At 40.4% G+C, this 26,269-nt stretch overlaps 1 protein-coding gene across 2 annotated transcripts in view; it reads right to left on the reverse strand.

Annotated features, from left to right (window-relative positions):
• The window catches only part of calcr (calcitonin receptor), a 63,021-nt gene that overhangs the window by 17,724 nt on the left and 19,028 nt on the right, over positions 1–26,269 (reverse strand). Inside the window, exons 2-15 of one of the 2 annotated variants that reach the window (XM_084380266.1) lie at positions 12,657–12,722; positions 9,257–9,398; positions 8,837–8,944; positions 6,085–6,167; positions 5,830–5,974; positions 5,624–5,734; positions 5,400–5,512; positions 4,422–4,494; positions 4,143–4,253; positions 3,769–3,878; positions 3,339–3,504; positions 3,129–3,239; positions 2,823–2,935; positions 1,473–1,564 (exon numbers count right to left, since the gene is read on the reverse strand). In XM_084380266.1, the coding sequence (XP_084236392.1) occupies positions 1,473–1,564; positions 2,823–2,935; positions 3,129–3,239; positions 3,339–3,504; positions 3,769–3,878; positions 4,143–4,253; positions 4,422–4,494; positions 5,400–5,512; positions 5,624–5,734; positions 5,830–5,974; positions 6,085–6,167; positions 8,837–8,944; positions 9,257–9,398; positions 12,657–12,701 (1,523 nt within the window). In that variant the 5' untranslated portion in view covers positions 12,702–12,722. Of the gene's footprint in view, positions 1–1,472; positions 1,565–2,822; positions 2,936–3,128; positions 3,240–3,338; positions 3,505–3,768; positions 3,879–4,142; positions 4,254–4,421; positions 4,495–5,399; positions 5,513–5,623; positions 5,735–5,829; positions 5,975–6,084; positions 6,171–8,836; positions 8,945–9,256; positions 9,399–12,656; positions 12,723–26,269 lie in introns of both variants that reach the window. The other variant, XM_084380265.1, reaches the window with a different exon arrangement.

Consider the following 26,269-nt stretch of genomic DNA (forward strand, 5'->3'; position numbering starts at 1 on the left):
CATTAATAAACATTAGAAATACACATGAGACACTCCAGAGTCCCTCTTAATGGAGAGATGCACTCATCGTTTCTGCTGCTGGCGGCTCGCTGCAGGTAATGTGATTAATATTTTCTACATCAAAGATGTATAATTTCACCCACTTACACCCCATCCACTATTTTCTCTGAATAATTACTGTTATGACCTGCCTAACCCGATCCGCGGAACTATAGGTCCAGGCACATCTGGCTTTTGGCCAGAATGGGAGATGACTTACGCCCAAAGCACATCCAGGATTACCCAAAAATATACTAAATACCACCTCTTGCATCTTACTTTGCACCAAGATTAGGTGCCATTTGACTGGCTGAGGGAGTTGGACACACCAATGCACCATGTGTTACATATTGTTTAAATCAGGTCCAAAGTTTCATCAATGTGCAGCACAGTCTGCTAACTTTTTCAGAAGCTTAATCATTTCCACGTTTCACATACATTAACTGAATATTATACCTCCTCTCCCCTTATCCACTTTGTTATTTTAAACTCTTATCTAATTGAATTTCAACAGCAGTATCTCAATTAATTGTGCACTTTCCCCCTCTGGGATTAAGCAGTATGTTGGGATGAACAACCTTAATGAGCAATGCACTCAGGTGCACACGACTCTAATGAAAGCGAAGGACTCAATGGCCGTCACAGCTCTCCAGTTTTGAATCCTAAATATCCATGAAAGAAGTGTGCAGCACAAGGACACTAAGTTGGCCTGAAATTAGTGGCAGTTAAGTTGCTTATAAATTAAACTCGCTGAAGCAGCGGGACTATTTTCAGTATGATGACAGCATTGCCACAGTAAAAGTAGTTATCTATCTATTTATCTGACAGGGACAAGGCATTGTTACATCTAGTTAAAATGCAACCGATGCAATGCACAGTATATATTTGCAGTTCTTTTCAACAACAATGAAACTGAAACTAACGACGAAGAACAGACAAAAAGAAAAAAAGAAAAAAGGGGGGAAAAAATGAAGCACTTTTTCTGATTACAGTCTTTAGTGTTAATTTAGCAAAAGGCTAATATTTATTACTAACACTTTTGGTTACGTTCTAAAACACTAACATTAAAATACTGAACATTTTATTCTGTGGCTCTCAGGCAAAGGTCATAAAAATGTACAACTGTTAAATTTACTCTGCTGGAGTGGACAGAGGCACAGTGAAGAATTTGCTGACTGCAAAGAGGCCGAGGTACTGATGAGTAATGAAATGGCTGGAGGAGACTGGAGTGAACACCATCTGTGTGCCTGTCAGATACACTGATGATAGTAATGAGATGATTGAGCCTTCAAGGCCAGAGCTACAACTGATTAATCATCCCATGACAAACTCGCGCCATGTTCATCATTCACTAATGTTATATAATGTACATTATCAAACCATATCATTTAAATCGTATTTGAAAGGCAGAAACATCACATTGAATCCATTACCTGAAGTAGAAGAAGATGGCCAGGGAGATGAGCAGGGAGGCTATGGATAAAGCATGACCCACAATCGCCATGTAAAAGAGGATGTACGCTGACTGCAACAAAAAAAAACAACCAAGTCTGAGTAATATTAAACAACATGGGCAGACTTAGAACTCAAGTGAAGATATACGGAAGAAATACGATGTAAATGAGGTGTCACGTTCAATGTCTAAAGTTGCTCGCCTGGCTGAACTAGTGCAGTAAATAGATAATGAAATTGCAACATTATATATTTGGACCGTATGAGGAGTGAATTCTCTCTGGTTATTTAGGACAGACATTCCAACTTGCAGCTGTCTGTAAAAGGTTCGGTTACAAGTTGCCCTCCAGATGGGCTCGAGTAGCTTTTTTAATTTGTTTTTTATATTTCCTTGGATATTTGCCCGTTGAAAAAAAAAAATTGGCAAACGTGTTCTCAATAAAGTAGAGAGTGACTAATGGCTGCATTGAAAATGGAAATGTTTGTAAGAGGAAAATCATTAAATTTAAGCAAGCGAAAATTACAAAGTGCAAAAAATGTCCTAAAAGGCACTCTTGGTTTGGAGTGCAAATGTTGGTGCTGTGCAAGATCTGGCGTGGAACGAAACTTGGCGCCATGTAGTTTCACATAATCAACCAATTACTTTTGAAGAGAAAAACACAATAAACACTTCCAGTTGTCCAATACTCTGTTTTCTAAGGACATTTTCCAACAATGACATTAATGATCTCTTGCATCACAGCTGAAAGGTGGAAAGTGATTGGTTGAAATGTTACAAAATAAAAAAGTGTCTCAAAAAAAGTATTGAGAGATGCAAAATTAAAGATTGCTAGTGTGGCATTGTAAGAACATGACGGCCAGGCGACCAAACCAGCCTCTAGCGAACATTACAACAAGTACGGTGTGAGCCATGTGACCATTTTCTGTAATCACGTACCATGGGTTGGGACCATGGGTCTTTGAACAAGTTGACAGAACTGATTGGAAGTCATGTCATGTATTAGCAGCTGCTATTTGTTGGGAGACTCCTCTGCCCAGGAGGGTCACCTGATTCAGGTGTGATCCCTCCCTTTGTATTTACATGTTACTTTCCATCTATAAATTTACCCATGGAGCTCAGTAAAGGAAAGTAATGTGTCTTGGAAATCATTTTAATAATAGTGTGTGGTGCAGTATTTATGAGCAAATACATCAGAGCTACATGTTTCCAATTTTAACAAAAACCACAGGACTCCACGTAAAAGAGAGAAAAGATTATGCTGACCCATCACGCTGTGGCCACCAAGCAATAGATCTATGATAGGAGGCTACTTCATCTAAAATTTAATTACCTTCAACTTTGCCTTAGTGTTTGCATTGCAGAGTGTGTAGTTGGACCAAGTCCTGTTGGTGTCTGGGTGGCGAAACCACTGCCCGTCCTCCCCACAGTACTTAGTTGCCTTTTCTGAAAGCAACAATTATGTAATAAATACAGATTCTCCGATGCTTTCTTCAGATCCATTCAGTCGTGTCCATGTATTCATGTTCTGTTAGCTTTGGTGAATAATTCATCTTAGAAAGCAATTCATATTTCATATTCCTTGAAAGACAGAGCAGACCTTTAAAAAGGAGCAACACTCAACAGTCTTACTGCCCACCTGTGGGGTCGAAGTCAGGAAAATAGTTTGGGCAGTTTTGAGAGGTGTAAGTCCCCGCCGGAGTGTCGTCCCAGCACAGCCAGCCATCCCAGTTCCGAGTGCAGTGCGGCCCTGCGACACCGACAAAGCAACAGAGAGAATTTAACATCCACAGAGGAGGAAGTACTATAACAGAAAGCCACAATGAGCCGCGGTAGATATTGTCACTACCTGATTTGTTGTAAGGTAGATCTCGATTCATTTTCTCAAAGCATTTGTACTGGCTGTCAAGGATCTTCTTCCTCTTGATTTCCTGCTCCTCGGGGTTGATCCCTGGACTGACTGTGGCCTCGCCAGTGGGCTCCACCTCAATGTCCCCTGAGAACTGGGCAGCTGCCTTCAAAGACAAACAGACACATACAGTACACGCACAGAGTTGTGATCAACCTTACTAGATCTCAAATCTTTTATATCTCTATGAGAGGCTTTCCCTTGTTCAATGTAATCTACTGTATGACACTATATATGGCGTTATGTTTTGTGAAGACCACATATATCGCTTTGCAATTGCGAAAGAGGCCACATGACTTGAACTCCCTGTGCTGATTGAACCAAGAACGTGATGATTGTTCTGATGAATAGCTTCTGCACATAACTTTACCTTCCATTTCTCCTTGTTGACAACACAGAGTGTGTAATTGGTCCAAGTCTTGCTGCTGTCCGGAGGGCGAAACCACTGCCCATCGTCTCCACAGTACTTAGTCGCCTTTTCTGAAAACAACAATAATGTGTGTTACACATTCTCCAAACAATTTCCACTCCTCTACAGATGAACTCTGATTAAAGGTGAGCGATCTGAAAGTTTTGGATCTTGATCAATCTTAAGGTGTCCACAATCAAGATTGGTGTATTTAATGACCTCTTACTTCTGTTTCTGAGTATTTATAAGCCAACCACAACACAGAGGAGACGATCAGAAGAGGTTAACAATTTCAAAAGACCTTCAAAGCAAAACTCTTGGGTCTCACTGTTCACCTGTTGGGTCGAAGTTGGAAAAATAATCAGGGCAGTTTTGGGAGGTGTAGGTTCCTGCTTGAGTGTCGTCCCAACACAACCAGCCATCCCAGTTACGACTGCAGAACAGGCCTGTAACACCAGCACAGCCATGATTAAAATGTTTGCAGGTCTGTTGTTCATATGCATGTGAAACATAAAACCTCAAGTAACAGAGCCACCACGCTGATATCCAGTGAAAGTATTACATAGCAGGGTAACCAGAGTTACACAGTGAGTTTCAGTAGACAGAGTCAGTACCTGATTTGTTAAAAGGTGGATCTCGATTTATTTTCAGGAGGCACTTGTATTCATTCTCAAGCATTTTCAGTTTCTGCGAAGAAAACAGATATATTAAGAGACACAATATACAGACAAACAGTTGTTGGTCAAACCTAAATATATTAACTGCAGTTAACTGCAAAAGTTACTTAATTTGAAGGGAAATGAAACATTAGAGATCAAAAAACTTCCTTCTACTCAAAGCACAGGTGCCATTACAGTGGTTAAGTGTGTTCAAAACCCCCCATCAATACAAAAACAACAGCTCAGTATGTTTAAAGGTCCAATATCTATATTTTGTTCTGTCACAATCTGTATAAAGTTGTTCCCACGACAACAAATGCGATACATAACATATAAACTTATTTTATTATAGCATAAAATAACAAAACAAGTTTTTGCCACAAGATTAAAAAGTGACCATCTCCTTGGAGAGCTGTTATATAATGTCGCTCAGCAAGTTTGGTACCAGTCAATAGTCAATAGTCAGTAAGTAATTAATGGGAGAAGGCATTTGAACGACGAACAAATTAATTTGTTATTTAACTTGGAGGGCTTGTTGCAAAGACGGATGGAGACAGACCAAACAGAAAGACGTGCTCGTACTACAATGAGGTCTTCCCACCTGCCAACATCGCTAAGTCTGGGGTTAAGCTGGGAGCACCCGACACCACCAGGTGCCTCAAATCTGTGTGCTACCATAACTTATTTAAGTAACTGTACCTTCAGTTCTGTCTAAACCGGTGCACATTTGTATCCTACATCTACTTTGTTCCTTTACAGTGGATCACAAGGTATCTGCTCTTATCTGCTTTGCAGTGTGGAACATCTGTGTGAGAGCGAACTTTTAGATACAAAAAAGTACCAGTACTTTTACTGTGATATTATGTAATCAGATTTATGTCCTGAACTTGCAGGTTCACCAAGTGATAGTTCATAACGTCAACAAATCATTACCCTCAGCCTCTTCTCATGGCCGCTTGCACAGAGTGTGTAGTTGGTCCAAATCCTGTCGGCCTCAGGATGGTGAAACCACTGACCATCTTCTCCACAGTGCTTAGTTGCCTTTTCTGAAAGAACAAGTATGTGAAGTCCAGTTTTTTTAGATACAACCAACAGAGGATTAAAGGTGAATTCGTCATGAGACGGTCACCAGACATCAGCAGAGTGTCACTGCTCACCTGAGGGGTCAAATTCACTAAAATAATCAGGGCAGTTTTGGGAGGCGTAGGTTCCTGCTGGAGTGTCTTCCCAACACAGCCAGCCATCCCAGTTACGACTGCAGAACAGGCCTGTGACACCAACAAAAACAAAGAAATCTTCATAACTTTGCTCAGCATGGAAACTCCAGAGTTGCACCGCGTGTTTCATGAGACAGTCTCAGTACCTGATTTATTATAAGGAGGATCTTGCTTCATTTTCTCTGAGCACTTCTTTTCATTCTCGAGGATGATTTCCATAACACCTCCTTTTTCTGCGGGCTCTGCGGTGAGCTCTCCTGCAGCATCCCTTAAGAAAAGAAGGACTTCCTTCTGAGAAAAAAAAAAAGGAAAAGTTTAACGTCTAAATTAATGTACACAGCAACCGAGGCTGGCTTCCTTTCAGTCTCTCCTAACTTGTGAAACAGCCAATAACCAAATACCTCTGATTTGTTCTTCGAAGCCGGTTGACACGTGGAGCCAGTCTGGACCCAGTGACCCAATTCGTCACAATATTTGGTCACTTCTTCTGTAAACGAACAAAAAACCCATCAATGATAATTCTGAAACTTATAGGCACATTATTGCTTGTGTTTAATGCTCATGTCCTATAAATAATCTCCATACAGTTTGTCTCCGTCTTCGTTTTTGCAGCACACATAAAGCGGACTCCGAATCTTGGCATTACTGAACAACTGTGATTAATTCAACTTGGCATGCATCATCAAACATTATGTCAAATAGAAAAATCCCTCTTTTGAGTCATTTTCTGGCAAATTCTCAAACGTGGGGCTTAAAACCACATGTACACGTAGAGCCATGACTGGGTTAAGGATAAGATCACATTGTTCCTGACAACAACAACCAGCATAGCCCGACTGCCGAGTCTTCTCCGACAGCTCATCAACTGCTCAACAAGCACTTCCAACTGTACGTCTCCCCCCAAAGCCTCACATCAGCAGCATCAGCTTTCAAATAAGGAGCCTTGAGGGGACTCTTAACGTCACAGGCATTTTGGGAAGATCGTTTATGAGCCTTCCCTTAGAAAAACACCCTCTCTCTCTTCTCATTCATATTCTCTCTCCCCATCCATCTCCATGGCTCCGACTTCTCTGTCGTTTTTCGTAATCCCTCTTCTCTTTGCTTTTTTTCCTCTCTATATATACCCTTCATTTCTCTCTCTGCCCCCTCCTTCACCTCCCCTCTCTCCATCGTATTGCATCTCCTAAATCAGACACGACTTGACTCTGGATCTCTTCAACGAGACGTTACTGAGCCTTGCATTCCTCATAATGTGAAAACCGCTCATAATGCAGTGACTGCTTACACTTCAATCAAAACATTATGTGTACTTACATAATCAATTTCCACAGACAATTCCCTTATTAATAAATGTCTGTTTTCATTCAGGCTCACTGATACAGGAGAAAAGGCTGAGGATTTACTTTTAATCCACTTTATAAATCTCTTATACAAGCTGTCCTTTAGACTCACTGTTGTGTAAGTCTCGCTCTGTTGTAGCGTACAGAAGCAAAAGCAATTCGCTTGTTAAATGTGGGGTCTCTCGTAGACGTATTTTTATGATGTTGAGAAGTAGCGTGGGATCATGGGAATTGTTGTCTTCATTGTTAAACAACCATAATTGTTCAATCTGGAGTGACTAAGGGAAAAATGTTGAACGTTTGCCGACCTCCCTCCTCACTCTCTGACGTGTCATGTGGTGTTTAAGTTATAGCAACAAGTGACCAAATGAAACGCACTGATGTTAGCGTGCAAACATTTGAGATAATGTAAGTACACAACTCAACGATAAAGTGAACAAACGTTAATGAATGTTAAAAAAAATGTTAATTTAGCAGTTGTGTTACCTTTGGATTGATTCCAGTGTTTCCGGTATTCATTCTAAGCTGAGCTAATCAACTGCTGCCATTAGCTTAATAGGCTACAGTATTTACCGCACACACATGACAATTGCATGGATCTTCTTATCTAACCCTCAGGAACAAAGTAAATCACTTTATTTAAGAGTTGGCACAAAAAGGTCTAATGTGCTGTATATGTAATGTTTTCAAGTAGGCCTACAATATCCTTTTTTCCTAACTTTAGCTACTGAGGAGGGGATCAGGGTTTAAGTTTTTAAGCACTAAACACACAGTTGAGGCTGATGGAGATGTCATCATTTTTGGACATATTAGGTCATAAACTTAAGTCAAAATTTGACAATGTTGTCAAAGTAATTAGAATTTATCCTGATAGAGGAATTTCGCCAAAAAATGTGAACCCTGGTTGCACAGTCAAAGGCTACATTCTCTGGAAACCATAAATGTCCATCCTGTAGATATTGAGATATTTCACTGGATATCTCAGTAATTTGTATCTGATGGGGGCCCGTGAAGCTATTAGGATTCATCACCATTATTAATATAGCTGTACCAAAGTTGATAAAAATCCTCCAATACAGTAGTTGTTGAGATATTTCAGTCAGGACTGAAGTGGTGGACTGACCAACTTACCAACTGGCCGACAGACTATTACAGCCATTAGAGGACTGAAGGCCAACGACAGAACAGAACGTAAAATCCAAAGAAAATATGTCAGAGGCGCAGCCGTTCCAGGGAGCAGAAAGACTCCTAAGAATTCCCTCCTTTATAAACACGTGGACATTAAATCTTAGTTAGATCAACAACTCCAAAAATATGAGCAGGACTTGGAGTTGTGAAGCAACAGAAATAATGAATGTGCTGTATACCTGCATGGATTTAACTGGACAATACTAGTCAGCTGATGAATGAGCCAGTGATGTATGAAATAGCTTCTTATTCAAAGTGAGGAGTTTCATTACATTTTAAAGTCATTTTAAAATATGATTCTCATGACATTACTGCAATATCTGCAGTTCCTGCATAAGCAGTTGATAAAAGCTCAAAACTCAGCTCAGTTGAGTTCAGCTCAATAATTAACCAATTTTCGCCTGAAATGTCTGGTTCAATCAGATAGAAACGCATAAAACATGAAATGCTCTAAGCTTCCTGAAGCTCATTTCATACAATCAGCCCCATGACCTTTGACCCCATCACCCACAGAGAGGACTGGATTGTTGTATGTGCTGCCTGCTGACCTGGAATTAAAAACTTTTGCAGGAAACATTCTCAATTTTCCACCGCTTTCAATTCAGTGAGCACACATCTTTCTTACCCGATGGGTCCAGGTCAGGCTGATCCGGACAGTTTTGTGTTACCGATGTCCCAGCTGGTGTCTCATCCCAGCACAACCAGCCATCCCAAATACGTCCACAGAACGTACCTGGGGGAAGGAGAGAGGAATAAAGTCTAACGACTATTACTGGGTCATTACCAACACACATTTTCTGCGTCTCTAGCTGGACACTGTATTGTGTAACATAACATCACATAATTCCTCCACAGCCTTCAAAGCTATAATAACCCTTCCAGCAAAGCACTTTCTGGTCAGCTGCACTCATACAGCTGCTGTCAACACTGCAATTACCTTGAGCAAGAACAACAACAATGTTCTGATCCCAATTCACTGCCTTACAGCATCATTCTCTCACAGATAATCCATTTGGCCTTAAGAAGCCTTAAAATGTTGTCTCACCAGTTCTGTTTTCTTGGTGGCCTTTGTTGGACCAGTCAAGACATTTGTACTGAACCCTGCTCACCGCCTTTCCCTCTGTCATGTTCTGTCCGGGCCTGAGCGACGGGTCTGAAATTGACTCAGCGTCTCCTGCCGCCCTGGGCTGTGGAGACAACACCAAAGGTGGAAGGGGTAATATTTCAAACTGACTTGGAGCACAAGATGGAGTGTAGATAGGGAGTTGATAGTGTCTTATCTACATTCCCTTCCCTTAGAAATGAGATAGAGCTTGAATATAATCTTAGACAATGATGTAAGCTAAATTTGTAATATTTCACAGTGTTATCACGCTGAAAAAAGACACCCATCCTTACATCAGATAAAAATTTAAAGAAAAGAAAAAGCATGGGAAGTTTTTTAAAGCATCTTCAGGGCTGATCTGATAAGGATTTCACTCTAGCCACTCGCTATTCATGTAACTCATTGAAGTGTGTTTAGGAGCTCACAAAAGAAGTTAAGCAGCTGATTTTCTCCAAATGAATCATATCCCCGCTCTCCTGTTTGTATTTGGAGGTGGCTTTAAAAATGAAGAAGCCCGTCTGTGTGAAATGCTGATTTTGATAATGCTGCTCACTGAGGGATGAAAAGCCCATTTTGCTTTGACTTATCGCACATATTTTTGAGCCAAAAATTAAGCTTCTCACAGTGCCAGGCTCATGCACTTGCGTTTTCTCAATTATTTGAGGATTTTTAACACTTTGCCAGGGAGATTGTGCACACATGACTTATCACAAATGAGATGCAAACCTCCTACCTCTGTCTCTTTATCGAGGGAAAAATACATTTTCATTAGGCAAAATAATACCAATCTGATAAAAGCCTGTAAAAGGCAAAACATTTAAGAACAAACAGTGAGAATGTGTGAAAATGCTGATGTCCCATGTAGCAGTTTAGCAGCCGTACATATGATGTCACTCCAAACATTGAAGTAAATGACGTCATACATACGACCACCAGGCCACCACCAATATCAACAGATGAGCTGAACAAGGGGGAGAAAAAAAGTCTTCTCTTGTGTCAAGGCCTCTCTTCAACTGTTAAAATCCATTCAACTTCTTGACAAAGAAAACATAAAGCAGAGCAGCACAGATACATCAGGCATTAAACATCTGGCAGAGATATTCTCCAGGACCACAACGTCCAGCTTGATGCTGAACAGAAAAGGAAACTGTAACAGTAAACTTCCATTTCGCACTGACACTGAAGAATTGTGAACCAAAATGTGTTTTTGGTATCATGAAAGACATCTCAAAGTGAACATGTCCCAGTCGGTAACAAGACGAATATTGTCCCCGTGCTTTCTAAAATTTACAGCCAACTTGCAGAAAATCCCATTTATCATAGAGGCCTCATTAAACCAATGGGTGGAGTAGTTTTTAAGGAGAGCTGCAAGGCCATGAAAAGGACATGTTTGTGCACAAATGTGTCACCCCGACATGATTTGTCTTGTGTTAACATCTTTGACTGATGGTTGCAGCATCGACATTAAGCTACTTGTTGTGTAATTACTCAAACACTGGAGCAAAAAATGACTCCACCCTTCCTGACTATAAACTCAGGAAATGCTTCAATATATGTGGGACTGTGGCATATTATGGTGAGAATTAATGTTGTTGGGCTAAATTATGAACTGGACATAAGAAATGAGATTTATTGTGGATTAGGTGGAAACTATCATTTTGAAGGGCACAGATGAACACTTGTGGTTTTAAATTTCCAATATTTGCTACACAGGTTTTGAATATATGTTTATGGAAGTGTATGTCAGAATCGAATTTCTGCACTTGTTTTTTTAGAAAGGGGATTTTGCGTTCAACAGGAAGTTCTGGTTTTTATTTTATCGTTTGTGTTGCACTTTTATCAGCTTCTACGTCTTCGTATCGTTCTTTAAGGCCAGCCCAGTTTCAACAACAGATACTTTCATATCCGGAGGTGGAGGTGATGCTGATGAAGTTAAACTAGGCCAAGCCAGTAACCACAGCTCAAGACTGCATTTCAGCATTTATGAATTTGTTTGTTGCAACAAAACTGGATGTTTTTAACTAGACTCATCCTGCCATGTGTGTGTTTTTTGTGCCTAACCTAAATCGACCATAAGCAGAGGGTTGTCACAATATAAATTTAAAAAACTGGACACAAAGAAACGTAAAGTTGCAACATAAAGACATGTAAAGTTTCTACACGTCCGTAGTGTGTAGAAATGTACATTGCAAACCACATTTATTCTGGTTGTTGAATTGGGAAGGCAATATGTTAATCTTGTGAAATGTTTAAATGTTTCTGCATTTTGGATTTTGCATTTTTTGCAAGACAGATTTGTTCAGGCATGTGTGTCGCAGGGCTGCCTTGTGTCACTGTGGTATTCCCATTTCTCCCTCAGATCCACAACGCCAGATCTTTTGTGACTCCTGAAAACCCAACTGTTCACCAAGGCCTGTGGTCTTAGCTCATGGTGTGTTCCTGAGAAGCTTTGCCACAATTATCTTTTGTTCTTGTGCTGTTTGTTCTGTCTCCTTCTATCTGGGGTTCCTTGTTAATGCAACCTATTATTATTATTAGAGTGTTTTATAGGAACAGACATGTCGGCTAATGTGGAGCATTTGGTAACTTTATTCAGGGTATAACACTAAAGCAGAGGGCTTTTATGGATATATAATTGCAGGCGTCTGTGATTACCCATGGCCATCGTCTGTTTCTGAAATATCTTGAAGAAACAATAATTGTGTTTTGTTTAATTATTGCTTTATGACATCTTTTTGTATGCAAAAAGCTTTATTTTTGTTTTCTTTTACCTGCAGCCACAATCAACATTATGCACAAGATGCACTGCGAATGCTTTTGCAGGGAGGTCATGTGGTTGCCTTAACAAAAAGCCCTGGATGACAGTCACAGGAAGTGTGGTCCTTGTCCACAATGTAACACAATGCAAAGTTAGACCCGCTCCAAATACACAATATGGTGTTACAGGTATAACATTTAAATTAGTGTCATGCCAAGGTTAAACACATGTTAAATGAAAGACAGATCCTAGATTGCACATCATCTGCATAAAGGAGTCAGGGTCAGATAACACACCCAGAGACACATGCAGTCATGGATCACGTATACTCTCTTTCAGGCCATTCATGTTTTAATGAACAAGCTGAGTTAATTATAAACTATAATTATTAATTATAAAGGCAGGGTGAAAATTAATCATGAGACTTTTTTGCTGAGAAAAGAAAAGCCACTGGACCAAAGCATATTATAAGTGCATTTCATGATAATGTAATCCTATGTTAAAACAAACGTGCACAGCATACATGATGGGCCAAAAGAGACATGGGGTAAGTTTACTCTACAGCAAAGAATGAGAGCTTACCACCAGGAGAAACCAAAGGATCCAAAGGGAGCCTGCTACCTTCATATCTTCCTCTCACAGGTAAATCTGTGGAGGGAGAAAAGATCAGAACGATCAGAAAACAAGTTGTCCACCGTAAAAGTGACTGAAAAAACATATGGCTCTTTGAAAACAAGATTACAGCCTCTCAGGAGAACAGCACCAGCAATCATTAATCTGAAATGCAAAACACTGCAGCAGAAGGGCTGCAGTTTGTGACATTCCACACGTTTCCTCTGTGTGTGTGTGTGTGTGTGTTTGTGTTTGCATCCAGCAGACAGTGAGGCAACAGCATGAAAGAGTAACGTTTCATGGTGTGAGCGAAAAGAGGAAGACAAAACACCACAGAGACAGACAGACAGACACAGTTGACGTTCATCAATCATCTTGCACTGATCCTCCTCCCCTCCAGCAGCAGACCCGTCAGTTCAGTAAGTGAGTGCATGTGAGATTGAAATTCACTTCAGGTCTCTTTGCTTTGGCTCGCAGAGTCCCTGTTGGAAGCGCCATCACTCTGCAGTTTGAACAGTTAGACGACCTACTAGTTGTTCTGCACACCCCACAGTGGCCCAGGGGCCCGGCTTTCCAGCAGATAGACATGCATGAGCAAGTCTTATAAGTCGCTGTGAAAGGTTAACAGGATTGATGGTGTTTGTTTTGGCTCTCGCACGCACTGGCGGTAGGCTACTTAGCATTAGGATGACAAATAAAGCTGGAACTCCATCTGAAAAGAATTTAAAACGAGGAGTGCTCATCTCTGACCAGGGGTCCCTCGATCTTTCCCTCAAATTTCTCATTTCTCATTCATGTGTTCTTGAAATACAAAACTACAGCAATACTGTCATTGACAGTCGAAAGGATGGATGACTAGTTTCATTAATATTTGCAACAGATGTCCTCCGTCCCAAAATCTAGACTCAGAGAGAGACTTTTAATTCTTTGTTCCAGGACCATGACCTACTCTCTGTCTCATTTACACACAACAGAGTAGAGCTGAAATCATTCATCTATAATTGCGGTTGTCATCGGTGGGGTTCACCAAGGGTGTCACAAGATGATTTCCAAATAACATGTTTTACAGTGTGGAATTGTTTTTAAATTACATTGCTTGTACCAGTGCAGCCTGTCCTCACTCCCAATGCATCAAATACAGCAGTCAGTGGCCCTGCTCTTCAAAGTTTGATGCTGTAAGTAACTCTCTCTAGCATCACTGCTTGAAGCGCTCCTCTAGTGCAGTAGAAGGTCCAAATCAAACAGGGGTTGGGGTAGCTGGGTGGATCACTCGCAGGACTCTCCCTCTGAAGACTGGAGTTTGTGTACAGTCTGTGACCAAATAAGGTCACAGACTGTAAAATAAGTAAGTGAGCGTACGTCAATGAGGTGACAGATGTCATGTATGTTATGTGATTAAAGTTATGTCACTTGCTAGTCATTTACCCCAAAGTATGATCTTTTCCTGACCCTAACCAAGTAGTTCATTTTGCCTAAACCTAAGCAAACAGCGACGGTTTGACAATGTCATAACATTTCAAAAGTCATAATATATTGTACTAGATGAACTTTTTTTCTGCACACATAATTTTGAATGTTTAAACATTGTATAATACATTTTGTTGTGAACTTGACGGCGGAGCCCTTCACGTGCAAAACTGACACCAGAGGATTAGGTAGAGCGTCATAGTTTGAAGCTTAAGGCCACTGGCCAAGCTGCCGAATTTGACGAGTTGGGAGTGAGATAGTGTTGACCTGTAATATTATTTAGCCTTAAAATAGATTTCTTTCTGAGTGTGTTTGTGAGAGTCAAAGTGTGTCATTCTATTTGTATTTGGTCATTATCTGGAATTTTTCAGTCTTAACAGTTGATGGTCACAAATTTTATTTATTTTTTAAATGATTAAAAGAAAAGTAAAAAGTGGCCGAAGGTGGTGTGATGCTTTGGTAAGAGCTCAGAAAAACAGTACAGTAGATTATTATCTTGCATGCAAATAAAAGAAGATACTTTTATTTATCAACAATAATGACAAAAAGATCATTTAAAAATGCTGCTTAAAGTATCTTGAGCCCAGGATGACATCTTAAACCTAAAGATATGATGTACAATGGTATAAAACAGACTGTTTCAGCTCTAGAAACCTTTTTATTTTCACTTTTAGTGCCTGGCATCATAAACCTCACCCCCAGGGTGAATTGCCAATCTTTGTTTTTTTTTTTTTCAGCCATTTTCATCCCAATCCTACACTTATCATTTCACAATAACAAGAGACTCTGAGGCACTCTGTACCATACCTCTGTTTTGAAAAGAGGCAGGAGAAGAACTAAAAGAAAAACACACAAAAAAACAAAAAACAAAACAATCAAAGACAGAAGAATAACAGAATACCGAGGAGGGAAAGTATGGATCCCAAAATGGCCTCCAGGAAGAGAAGATCTATAAAAAACATTATCATCAGCCAGAGAGAGGATTCACATCAGTCAAAGCTAATCACCTGTGGGCCTGCACGAGCACGTGAATTTGTCTGAAAAGTGGGATATTGTGTTTCTACAAGTCAAACCACAGCAGAGACAATTGACACGTCTGATTTGATGTGAATCTGGGAATTTCATGCATGTGCACTGTTGTGGAGAGAAGGAACAATACTGACAACCAACATTGGCCATTTGTTAACACTTAAAGGAATAGTTCAACATCTTTGGAAATGCACTTTTTCACATGTTTGCAGAGCATTAGATGAGAGGATTGATACCACTCTGATGTCTGTACGCTAAACATGGAGCTAAAGCTAACAGATGGAGACTGGGAACAGAAGGAAACTCACAAATTTACACAATATGTCTAATTTATTTAATCTGTACAAAAACCAAAGTGTAAAAACAATACATTGGGCTTTTAAGGGCGGTTATGTGTTGGACTATCTCTTGGGAGCTACTTAGCTGCTGATGGTAGCTTCATATTTAGCGTATACATACGGGTGTGGCGTCAATCTTAGGGTTAATAAGCGCATATCCCAAAATGTCAAACTACTTCTTAAAGCATTCTTGACGAGTGTTGTGATCGAAAGTACCCTCAACATAATAACACACTCTCAGCCCATCAATAATAAATTAGGCAACAGCGCATTTCATATCTTTCAAATCTTCCAACAAGTATGTCTTTCTTCCTGCTCTTCATACGTCTCTAAACATCCCCAGAGCATTTTGCGGACCATTAGGTCCAATGTGTTATGAGCAGTAATGCTTGAAGCATGTGTAGCTCATTAAAGAGACAAGACCTCCTCTCGAGAAGAGACACAGAAAAGCACTCAAACAGGTTGAGTGAGTGCATAGCGCAGCACACAGCACTTGATTCTCTCCAGGAATGCTGTTTACTATCGAGTCTACTGAAGATCAAGTGAAAGGTCAATCAATCAAAGGTATATTACGCAGGATTATCCTAAAAAACAATAGGCTCAGGCAAAAGTAATCCCCCTTGATCATCACTTATGACCCATTCCAAGTGTGTGGTGGTGTCTGGATGTGCTGATTCTGGAGAAAAATAGTAAATGGTTGAGTTTTTTTCCCCAGGTCATCATATACTGATCCCTACAGAGTTTTGTATTGACAAACTGGGAATGAGACTGAACAATCAACTGTTGTTCACCTTTGAAATCCTGCACAATATGCCTTTAAAAGGATGATTTGAATCTGCTTTTGCATCACTGTAGTGACTTTTACGACTGTTTTAGTCTCTTGACGTTGTGCCCTTGAACAGACCTTGGTTTAGTTTGTTAAGTGTCTTCTTTTCCTGGAGTTCTGTAATTTCCAGACGCACATAATGAATTTGTGACTGACATTCAGATTGTTCATTATTATTATTGTTCTTATCTCTCATTTGCCTTCATAACCCTATTCTGTTTGATTGTCGACTGGAATGAGAAATTCCTTGTAAACCTAGAAATACATTTGTCCTTCCAGTAAGAACAGATTTCTTTTCAAAATTGTGCTTTTAGTGGTGGCCTTGGGCTAAAACAATTAATAAGTGTCCTGATTTTATTGGCATTGTTATTTCTGTGTTTTGTCTCAGTCCTTCGTTTCTTCTCTCCTTCTTGTTCATCCTCTCCACCTCAGTTTACCCTTTCTCCTCCCTCTCTTTTTGTCATCCTCACATCACTCTGACAGCAGCAGACGGAGCCAGGCGTCTCTTCTGTCTTTCCTCTTGCAGTGAGCGGTCACAGGCACGGTGACAACACAGATTTGTGCTGACATCACATCTGTGATGGAGGATGCAGCAGCTCCATCTGCCTTCGTCCCCCATCTTTTTTCACCACTTTGGAGCCCATCACTCAGTCTGAAGGGAGCAGCCACACGAACGTGATTTGGCGTCCCACTTGCGGGCCGGGACGAATGAGCTGGATTACAATGAAAGCTCAGGTGGATTAGTTTGATTAATGGACAGATTGTGGACATCACCCACAATGCTGTCATATAAGTCTTGTCTAAAGAGCCAAATATTGCAGTGATCCACAAGCCATGTGATGTAGAAGAAGCTATTTAAAGGAATTTCTTTACTGCTTACTGCTACTGAGGATTAACAGCTTTACAACAACACATCCATAATCACACTCCTCATTAAGTGATATGTAATGCACAACGTGTCATGACCTCAGTGTGCTGTCAAAGACAGTTATAGACATCCATGGAAGGCTCAGGTGTACTCTATATCTGTTTGGCCTTCTGTGAATACACACAATGAAGGGATATTTATGTGGAGGCATGATAGTGTGCAGTGTGCATATGTACTGAATATATCCAGGAAAACTGTTTTATACTTTATATTCTTTAATAGGGTTCAAATCATGCACTTAAGTGCTGATTAAGGAATGAATAATTCATGAATATTTATTGTATGTATTAATGCAGGATGTATTATGAATTCCTCTTGCTCACCATTAACAAATGATCAATGATTGGAGAATATTTGGGTCTCAAATAAAGATTTATGTAACAGCGATCCAGCTAATTTGCTCGTATATCAATTCAAGTATTAATTATTTTTGAAACAAGTCCCTATCCACCTCAGTTGTTTAGGGGAATGCCACATTGGTGTTTTGCTGTGGAGCTTGTGGACCACAAAACTTCACCCGACTTTCCATCGTGTGAGGGTGAATAGATAATGACTGAATTTTCATTTTTGAGTGAACTTATCCTTTAAGTGTTAAAATAACCAGACAGGAATATCTGCTGTGGTACAAAAAGTAGAGTAAAATCTACAGCGTCTCAAATGTTTACATCATCTCATGTCATATAATGTAATATTAGCAACCCTTACGATCACATACTGAACATTACTGCAGACATTTCCTACTAGTCGCTAGCTGTAGTGCACAGTTTTACGCAGGGACTGTTGATGGAGCATTCAAACATATTCTAGCATCCGGCATTTATCTCACGCACATCCTTTAAATGGCATTCATTTTCACTTATCTGCTGTTTTTCCAAGGTTTGAATTTCTGACTGAAAAGCGAGTGAATATAATTCAAAGCACCAAATTAAATTTGATGCTTTTTACAGTCAATTTTCCCACTTGGATGTCAGGATGCACATCCAATGAAGAGCTTTGTGTTCAATTTCTACAAGAAACTGCATTATCATGCGACAATAACGTGATTTAACACGTTTCCCTGTGATGGATAAGCTCATATCATAATGGTGAAATAAATGGTAAGTGTGGCTGCCTGGAAGAAGGTTATCAGTCTCAGAACTTGTAGTATGCTTTGTAGGTTGGTGTCGGCAGATTGGAGGTAATGTACACAAACATGGAGCGATCCCAAAGACAAAAAGTGATAAAAATAAAATAAGCGAGACTGTGAGTGAGGCATCAGTCCAAGTTATGTGCACTCATCAGTCAGTTTTAACAGCCTGCTCTGAGTTTCTTTTCAGCACTGCTTGACGCGAACATATTTCTGTTCGAGGTCGAGCTCGCGTTGAGGTGAAACAGGTTGGCGGTGAAAGCGGTGAAAGCTCTGCAGTTTGACTTATTTCATGTTTTTTGGCTTTATCCTCTATCTAAAAATATACCAAATGCCAGTCTCTCCAATTAAGGTAAAAAGAACAAGCCTCCATCGTTTCCTCACATGCATTTACTCACCCGAATCCCACTTTTCTCTGCATTCTCATTTCCTCTCTGCCCTCTTTTCTCTTTTCACATCCATATATCTTCTGCTCCTTTAATCTATTTCCCTTCTCACCTCGTTTCTCTATCTCTCTCTCATCCACCCCTCTCCTCTCCCCCTCTCCTTCCTTGCTCTTCCTCCCTTCTTCTACAATCTCCCCCTTTAAAAGCTTTTGCCCTCCTTTTCTCTGCAGTCGCCTCTTTCTCCCCCTTTACAGCTACATTTTCAAGGCTTTCTCTCTGACTCTCTTGGCAGATCCAACAGATTAATCAACGACCACATCCTTTAAACATTAAACAGGTTCCCGTTATGGTGACACATCATATTTTCAACTAATCTGTCTGTGCTGCACAGAATACACACACACACACACACACACACACACACACACATAGCACAGACACACTCCTATTCCCTGCTCTACTGTATATGCGACCGAGCAATCAGACAAGACACAAAACTTTTAAAAACAGCGTAACAGAAAATCAGAAAGTGTCCAAGTGTTCAGCTTTGTGCCGTTCTGGATCAAATAAACGCAGACTGTCTTTCAACGGGTCAGAGATCTTACTTTAAAGGTAGGGTCGGAAAGTTATTCAAGAAGTATGTTTTTTTTCCCGTAGAAAATCTCTTAACATCCCGACAGCAATCAATAAATCAAGTGCTCTGACAAATAAAAGAAAAAAATCCAGTGATTGTGACTGTTGCAGGCCTCTAATAAGCCCGTCCAATCGTCTCATTTAGCCTGAAAAGATTTGTCGGCCTGCCTACATACCTGCCTGTCTGCGCCCACACTGCCCTTTGCACTCCGCCCGGGCACTCATCGCATATGACTGGAGTCTTCCACAAGGCACTGGATGTATTAACTATTTGCGAGCTAGTGGCTCATGAATAGCAGAGAAAGCAGAGCCATAATTTCCCAATATAAACACAATAGCTTGAAAGCAGTGAGTACGAACAAAAGTCATGTTTGTTATAGTTGCTTGCTAACTCAGCAGCACAAAGGACACAGCCCCTGACCCGAAGAACGAGTGAGCAGCAGCGGCAGGGACAGACTGTCGTTCAGCCGCTAACCGAGTAGCACAAAGCACACAGCCCCCGAGCCCAACAGGCTATTTTGCTTGTGTTCGGGTTCATTTGTTTTGGAAGTGGTGGACTTTTTTCTGTTGGATACTGAAAAAAGTCTGAAGTTGATACTTTCCAAATCTAGCTTGCTTTTGCTGGTTTCTACAGTCTTGCCAACCCCTTTAATCCCCTTCTTTTGTTAATCCGTAATGGAAATTAATTTAATAGTTTAATAAAATATGAATCAGGGCTGAGCAAAAAAAAAAAATTAAAGACACTTTGCAGTTTTCCCAAAAGGTCCAACTAATCTTATCATTCTCCATTATCCTCCCCATTTTTAATACCCCTCCCTCCAAAATAGTTTTTCACATTCCCTAATCAATAAACTACCAAGTATGATGACAACTGTTACACCTTAACACCACCTGCTATGACTTTGTAAACCAGAACCAATCATTTTCTGTATAATTAGTAATTAGTGTTGAATGATTTTGTAACATCCCAGTTTGAGAACTACTTTTTCAAGAGGACCTGAGGCCAAGATGAATCTCTAACTCCTCCGTCTGGCCTCACGCAGTTTCCTCATAGAGATAAAGAAGGCTTCGTTTCTTGAATGTATGTGAAGGCACCTTTGAAATAGAATTGCCTCAGCTGTTATCACAGAGTATCTAGCTCCTTATTCAGCACAGCTATGGATGGCAGTCTGCACAGGCTGTCAATAGATTTAGAAAATAATGAATTTGTTTTGCTGTGTCAAGTTCTGCAAGTCTAGTTTTTTCCACTTTTTTTGCCAATTTAGGCAATTCATGACTTGATTTGTGCATTTTTGACTCCGCTGGATGCTGAACTGCTGCTGCGTTTCAGTCTGCACTCTGTCAGTCCTCTATATCAAGTGTTCATCTCAGAGTCGCTCAGTCAGTTAGTGAGCGATGCCTCAGCACTGCGACAAAACAATGAAGCTCATAGTCCATCACTCATGGCTGTTGTTGGGCTAATGCTTTTGGAAATTATTGAATATTCATGCAATCTATGTTGATTTTCTTTATTTCATTCTACGATTGATCACTTTTGAATGCACACATGGCATCTTACTGGTCACACCCCCCTTTGGCCGATTGTTTACTTTGAGAATGAGTGTTGTGCAAACATGACAACAATGGCCCTGCTGCAGAGAAGGATTGTAGAGGCCCGATTTAGTTTCTAGCATGTGTTCATGGTTGACCAGTGGAAGACCAAACAGATTGTGACAGGAGGAACTCATCTCCATGATGAGTAAACAAATTGAGAATACACAAAGCCTTCATAGTCTGGATTGATTGGACAGTTATCTCCTCGAGCATGATGTGATTCATGTTCAGGAGGTCAGCGCGCTTAATTACAGATGCAATCTTCCTTGTTACAAGTTATGCATCCTGAAGGGGAGACAGCATCAGTGAACAGAATACAGTTTTAGCGGGACAAGAGGACACATATTTTTTATGTATATATGTAAGTTTTCTGAAATTTGATGTTTAAACATGCAAATGGTCTTATCTAATTAAAAATACACTTTGCATGTCAAAGGGAATTTTGGAAAATACTGTCAACAGCTATAAAAACAGTGGTGCACTCATAATGTTTGAGGGGCAGGGGCAAAAAAAGGGGGGGACCAGTTGTATGCGGTGGGGCACCACCAATACATTTATAGTGAACTGGAAGGGCAACCTAGAGGGCACCTTATCGTGTTTTATCTAACATAGAGGCAACCAACGGGGCCCCAGGGGGGGTGATCGGTGTTTGTCATGTTTTTGGTGGAAAAAAAGTTATATAAATCAGGCTATGAGTAATATATATGACCAAACCCCTCTTTAAAAACAGCATATGGTTTGTAAAGAGAGACTTTTATTTTGTTGGATTCAGGAAATATTTAACAAAAACAAAAATGAATTCTGATAAAAATAAAGTTTTGTAAACATAAACACAGTAACACAACATTCATTAACATTCTCTCGTTTGCTCAGAGCAAGGACAGGAAGTTAGGGGCTTCACAGCTTTCAAAATAAAAGCTTTGGGGAGTATTTAAGACAAACCTGGAAAGTTTAAAGTGAGATGTTTGACTCAGAGTATGAAAAAAAACTAAATTCCAAATATTTTTAAACATTATTTAATGAATAGGGTAAACATTTTAATTAACAGATATCACCATGAAACTTTGCTATTCATTACTTACATCACCTAATGCAAATTAAGTCATCTAATTAAATATGCACTCATTTGCATGCATTTCAAGAACAGAACTCTGGACTAAAATAAACTCCTACACATGTTTTCTAGTAGCCAAAAATCTCAAAATTGATCCCTGCATGAAAACATTGTGTTTTCACCTGCAGTGCCCTTTAGCCGTTCTTTTCTCACAATTTAAGGTATTGATTTCCCTCTTGTAAGAGCACAGAATTCAGGCCAGAGTTCAGCAGCTCCTACTTCCTTTATTAAAAGCTCTGTTGTCTGCCCTTAAAGAGACATTCGGTGCTGTAATTCACCTTAAAGGACCTGTATTGCCTTCCAGCATTTGAGCTCACGCACCTTTAACAAATCCTGCCTGTTATTCACTGGTGAAGTGGCAGGAATATGGTTAAGGGCACTGAAGCAAGGGAGCAACGTGTGCTCTTACCTTCCAGCTGTTCAAAACAAGCCTCCTGTAATAAGAGGTCTGTCCCTGGCTCCGTGTAAACAGTTGATTGATGCCCGATCTCTTACACCATGACATCCCACACACTTCCTCTCTCAGACCAGAAAGAAATTAAAGGGGCAGACAGGGAAGAGACGGGGGGATTAAGAGGGGAAACATGGACTCTGGTGGATATCATCTCGCAGACTTTATCCAGATACATTAGCTTAATCCAGTACCCATGTTGCTGCTCTAAAGTCCTGCCCCCCTTTCATTTTTCTTCTAACTGGCATGGACTCCTTTCAAGTACTAGAAACATACATCATATGTAAATTGGTGTTATTCAGTGTTTGCCAGGCAGACTGATGGGAGCCATCATACCGTTTCCTCTTCTCCACTTATGACTACATGGAACAGGTTGGAGCTCTCCAAGCCACTTTTCAGCTCCAACAGCTAATAACTCATCTTTGGTTAACAGCCTTAGGTGTGCCCATGCATCTTAGGATAACTGCTGTTTTGAACTGTGAGGTAACATCCCATCATAAACATGGTTTTTCCATTTCGGTGACATCCCAAATGAGCCTGAATTGTAAATTACAGTCTTTTTAGCAATCTGTCTGGAGCATGTCTGGGAAAGCTGTGTTGCCTACTTTATTTTGCCTGTCATAAATAAAATACAGAGTGTATCTCTGGTTCTGGACTGTATGTCAAAACAAATAATTTGCATCCGGAACACGTTCAAGTGTCGGATTTAGAAGGAAAAGACAAAGCAGTGACTCTGAAGCTAGCTGGAGATTCGCTGGCTTGAACATTGACATGTTGGCTGAATGAAATCAACTCATCTGATTAAAGAGTACTCTTTCAATGAAAAACATTGCAAACAACATTAAAATAGCTTAGGTATGAGGGCGCAGTGACACATCTGTAAGCAAATGAAGGCAAATTACTATCACCTGCTGGTGCTGAATGTGGCGGTGCAGGATGTGAGTCACACTCAGTTTGGTGGTTTGAAGTAGTCCCTTGTAGTCGCTTGCTTTGGCCTTCTGCCATTTGGTGTTGAGCAGGTAGTGAGAGTTTGTTTTTTAAAGCTTTTTCACTGAAAACAGGTGCCTGTTGCAGCTAAAAAAGAAGCCTATTGGAGTGGCATAACAGTGAAATGACTGCCTGTAAAATAAAATTTTAAAAATTAGCTGAAAGACACACACAAAAAAACCCTCTATAAATCTGAGAGGATCTGCAAAGCTAGGTCATAATTCTCTGTGGGTTCATTACTACTGGTGGCCCTTTTCACCTAGTCATGTGCTTCATTGCTGATTCAAAAATATTGAATTGTAAATCGTGTTATAACAATAACTGAAGTCAGGAGGAAGAGCCATGCTCGATTGCCAAAAGTGAACTCCTCCCTGCATTCAATTACACGCTCCATATTCATCCTGGCAGGACTTGAACCCATTATGCTCTGCTTTTTGCAACCTTCTTCCACTCTTATTTCCCACTTTTCTATCTCTCTTTCTCCGTCGGTCTCTCAAGGTTACAGTCACGGTGGTCTATGAATTAATCTGCGGAGGGACCACCGGGACTCTGAGGCCAAAAGAGCCGGAGAATTCCCCTTCTGTCTCAGACCAATTTACAGCTGAACCACCCGACTGCCCAGTCCATCCCACTGTCTGACCAGCTTTAAGCTCATTCAGACAACCTTTTTCTGTTCTGTCACCTCACTTAAATATCATAAAGTAATATGCATTTCATCATGAAAAATTGGATCATACATGCACATAACACTAAGAAAGATCACTGTTGCAGATCTACAGTTTCCAGATTTAGAGACTGAAACTTAATGGGGCACTTGTACTGCTTCTCTCGACGAGTACAATTAAGCCTTTTAAAAAAGTTGTATAAAGTTTTCTGTGGCTCTTTAATCAGGTGTCTAACATTCAAAAATATAACTCAGATTATGTCCCCGGGGTTATGTCAGCCTGGGCTGGAAACTTCTAATTTTTATCAGGAGGCCTGCGCTACAAATTGGAGGTGTGGGGTTTTTAAAAGAGTTGGATCGGAGCCGTAAACCAGCGCTTCTGGAGCTTGACCCAGGCTCGAGACTCAAACTCGATTATCTGTAATAAAATCTACACTTCTGTTTCTGCGAAAAATTTAATTTAATTCTCTTTAATTTAATGCTGCTGATGTCTTGTTGACATCATTACAACATCTGCATCTAAAGTTACTGGTTTCACTAAGCATGCCTGACATTCAGTAATTATTGCAGGCTAATTATATTGTAAAGAAACCGGGATTGTTTTTTCCACCACTTATCACCAATATCTAATTATTCCAGTTCAGTTCTTTCATCTCCCCGAAAAGCTTTGAAACATAGTAATTCTCCCCTGTTTTCAGCTACAACTAAACTGCAGCACAATCACCTGCTTTGATTTTTCCAGGCGCACAAACCTGACAATCAACACAACTACATCATTAGAGAGTACAACAATAATGAGATGTTAATCAGTGTCAGCCTTGCAACCAGGCTGGCTAACAAAGGAAAAACACTGGTGTGATTGCGGCTTTCAATACTTTGGCTGATTTGCATAAAGGTGATTAATTTACGCTAATGTCACCTCATCCCAGAGGGCTGCTGCTGAGATGGTGTTTGGTTAAAGAACTAGTTTCAGACCAGTATTACATCTCTGTAGCTGGAGCTGAATGGTGATATGCTGAAGTGCATTGGAAAACTCTTGTACTTACAGGAACACTGCATGTTAAAGGTGTAGTATGTAAAAATTGGCCTCCTGTCGAATTCATACCCTAAACAAATAGGGGTCAGCGTATCACCAAAGTAACCGCTAACTGCTGCTATCTGTAGCTGCACATTAGCTAGCTAGTTAAATTTGGGACTTTCAACCGGGATGGGCTGGGGCTAGCTGCTTAGCATGCTGACATCAGTAGATATCTTTGGACCACACAATACATAGACGTTATAACATCATAACACACATCATTTCATCAAATTCTTACACATCGCACCTTTAAGAAATCTCAGTTTAATTTTCACATCACCATAAGACAATAAGCAATCTTGACGGCATCTGTTCCTTTCATTACAGGGCGAGTTCACATTTACATTTCCTCAATGGCTGCCATATGGGAACCTGACGTGGTCAGAATGTACAACCCAGACCTACAAGGGGTCGACTACAAAACTGCATATTTGAAGCACATTAATAAACATTTCACGCTACATAGTTTATGATGCTCATTTACAAGCGAATGTACCTGCGGTTCAGCCTGTCACTAAACATGACAGGATTTCCAATAAGTGCGGAGACCACTCAGCTTTGTTGTCAGGTTTATTGAATATATCCACCTCGTCATATAATCCCCTGAATAACATTTTCTCCTCCTGATATCAGTAAACAAAGGAGTCTATTTACGAGCACAGGCTTTGTTCTGTCAGATGAGCAGCTCCCTCCCTGACGCTGACATCTTCCCGCTAAGTTTTTGTTTATTTCCTGAACCGATTAAGTGTCACACTATACTTTCAGCCTCTCAGAGGCGTTGTGGAGAGCTTCAGGTGCTTACATACATCTGCCACTGAGTGGAGGGTATTTTCAGGGGATCAAAGTCCTTTCATCTGGCAACCTTTCTTTTCCCAAGCCTCTTCATTTCCTCTTGACTTTCCACTTAGAGTGCATCTCATCTCGCCAACCAATGACGTTTGTTTGACTCATTTCCCAAAAGAG

The sequence above is a fragment of the Pagrus pagrus genome (genome assembly GCF_965226575.1).
Source record: "Pagrus pagrus genome assembly, chromosome: 17".
NCBI classification, from domain to species: domain Eukaryota; kingdom Metazoa; phylum Chordata; class Actinopteri; order Spariformes; family Sparidae; genus Pagrus; species Pagrus pagrus.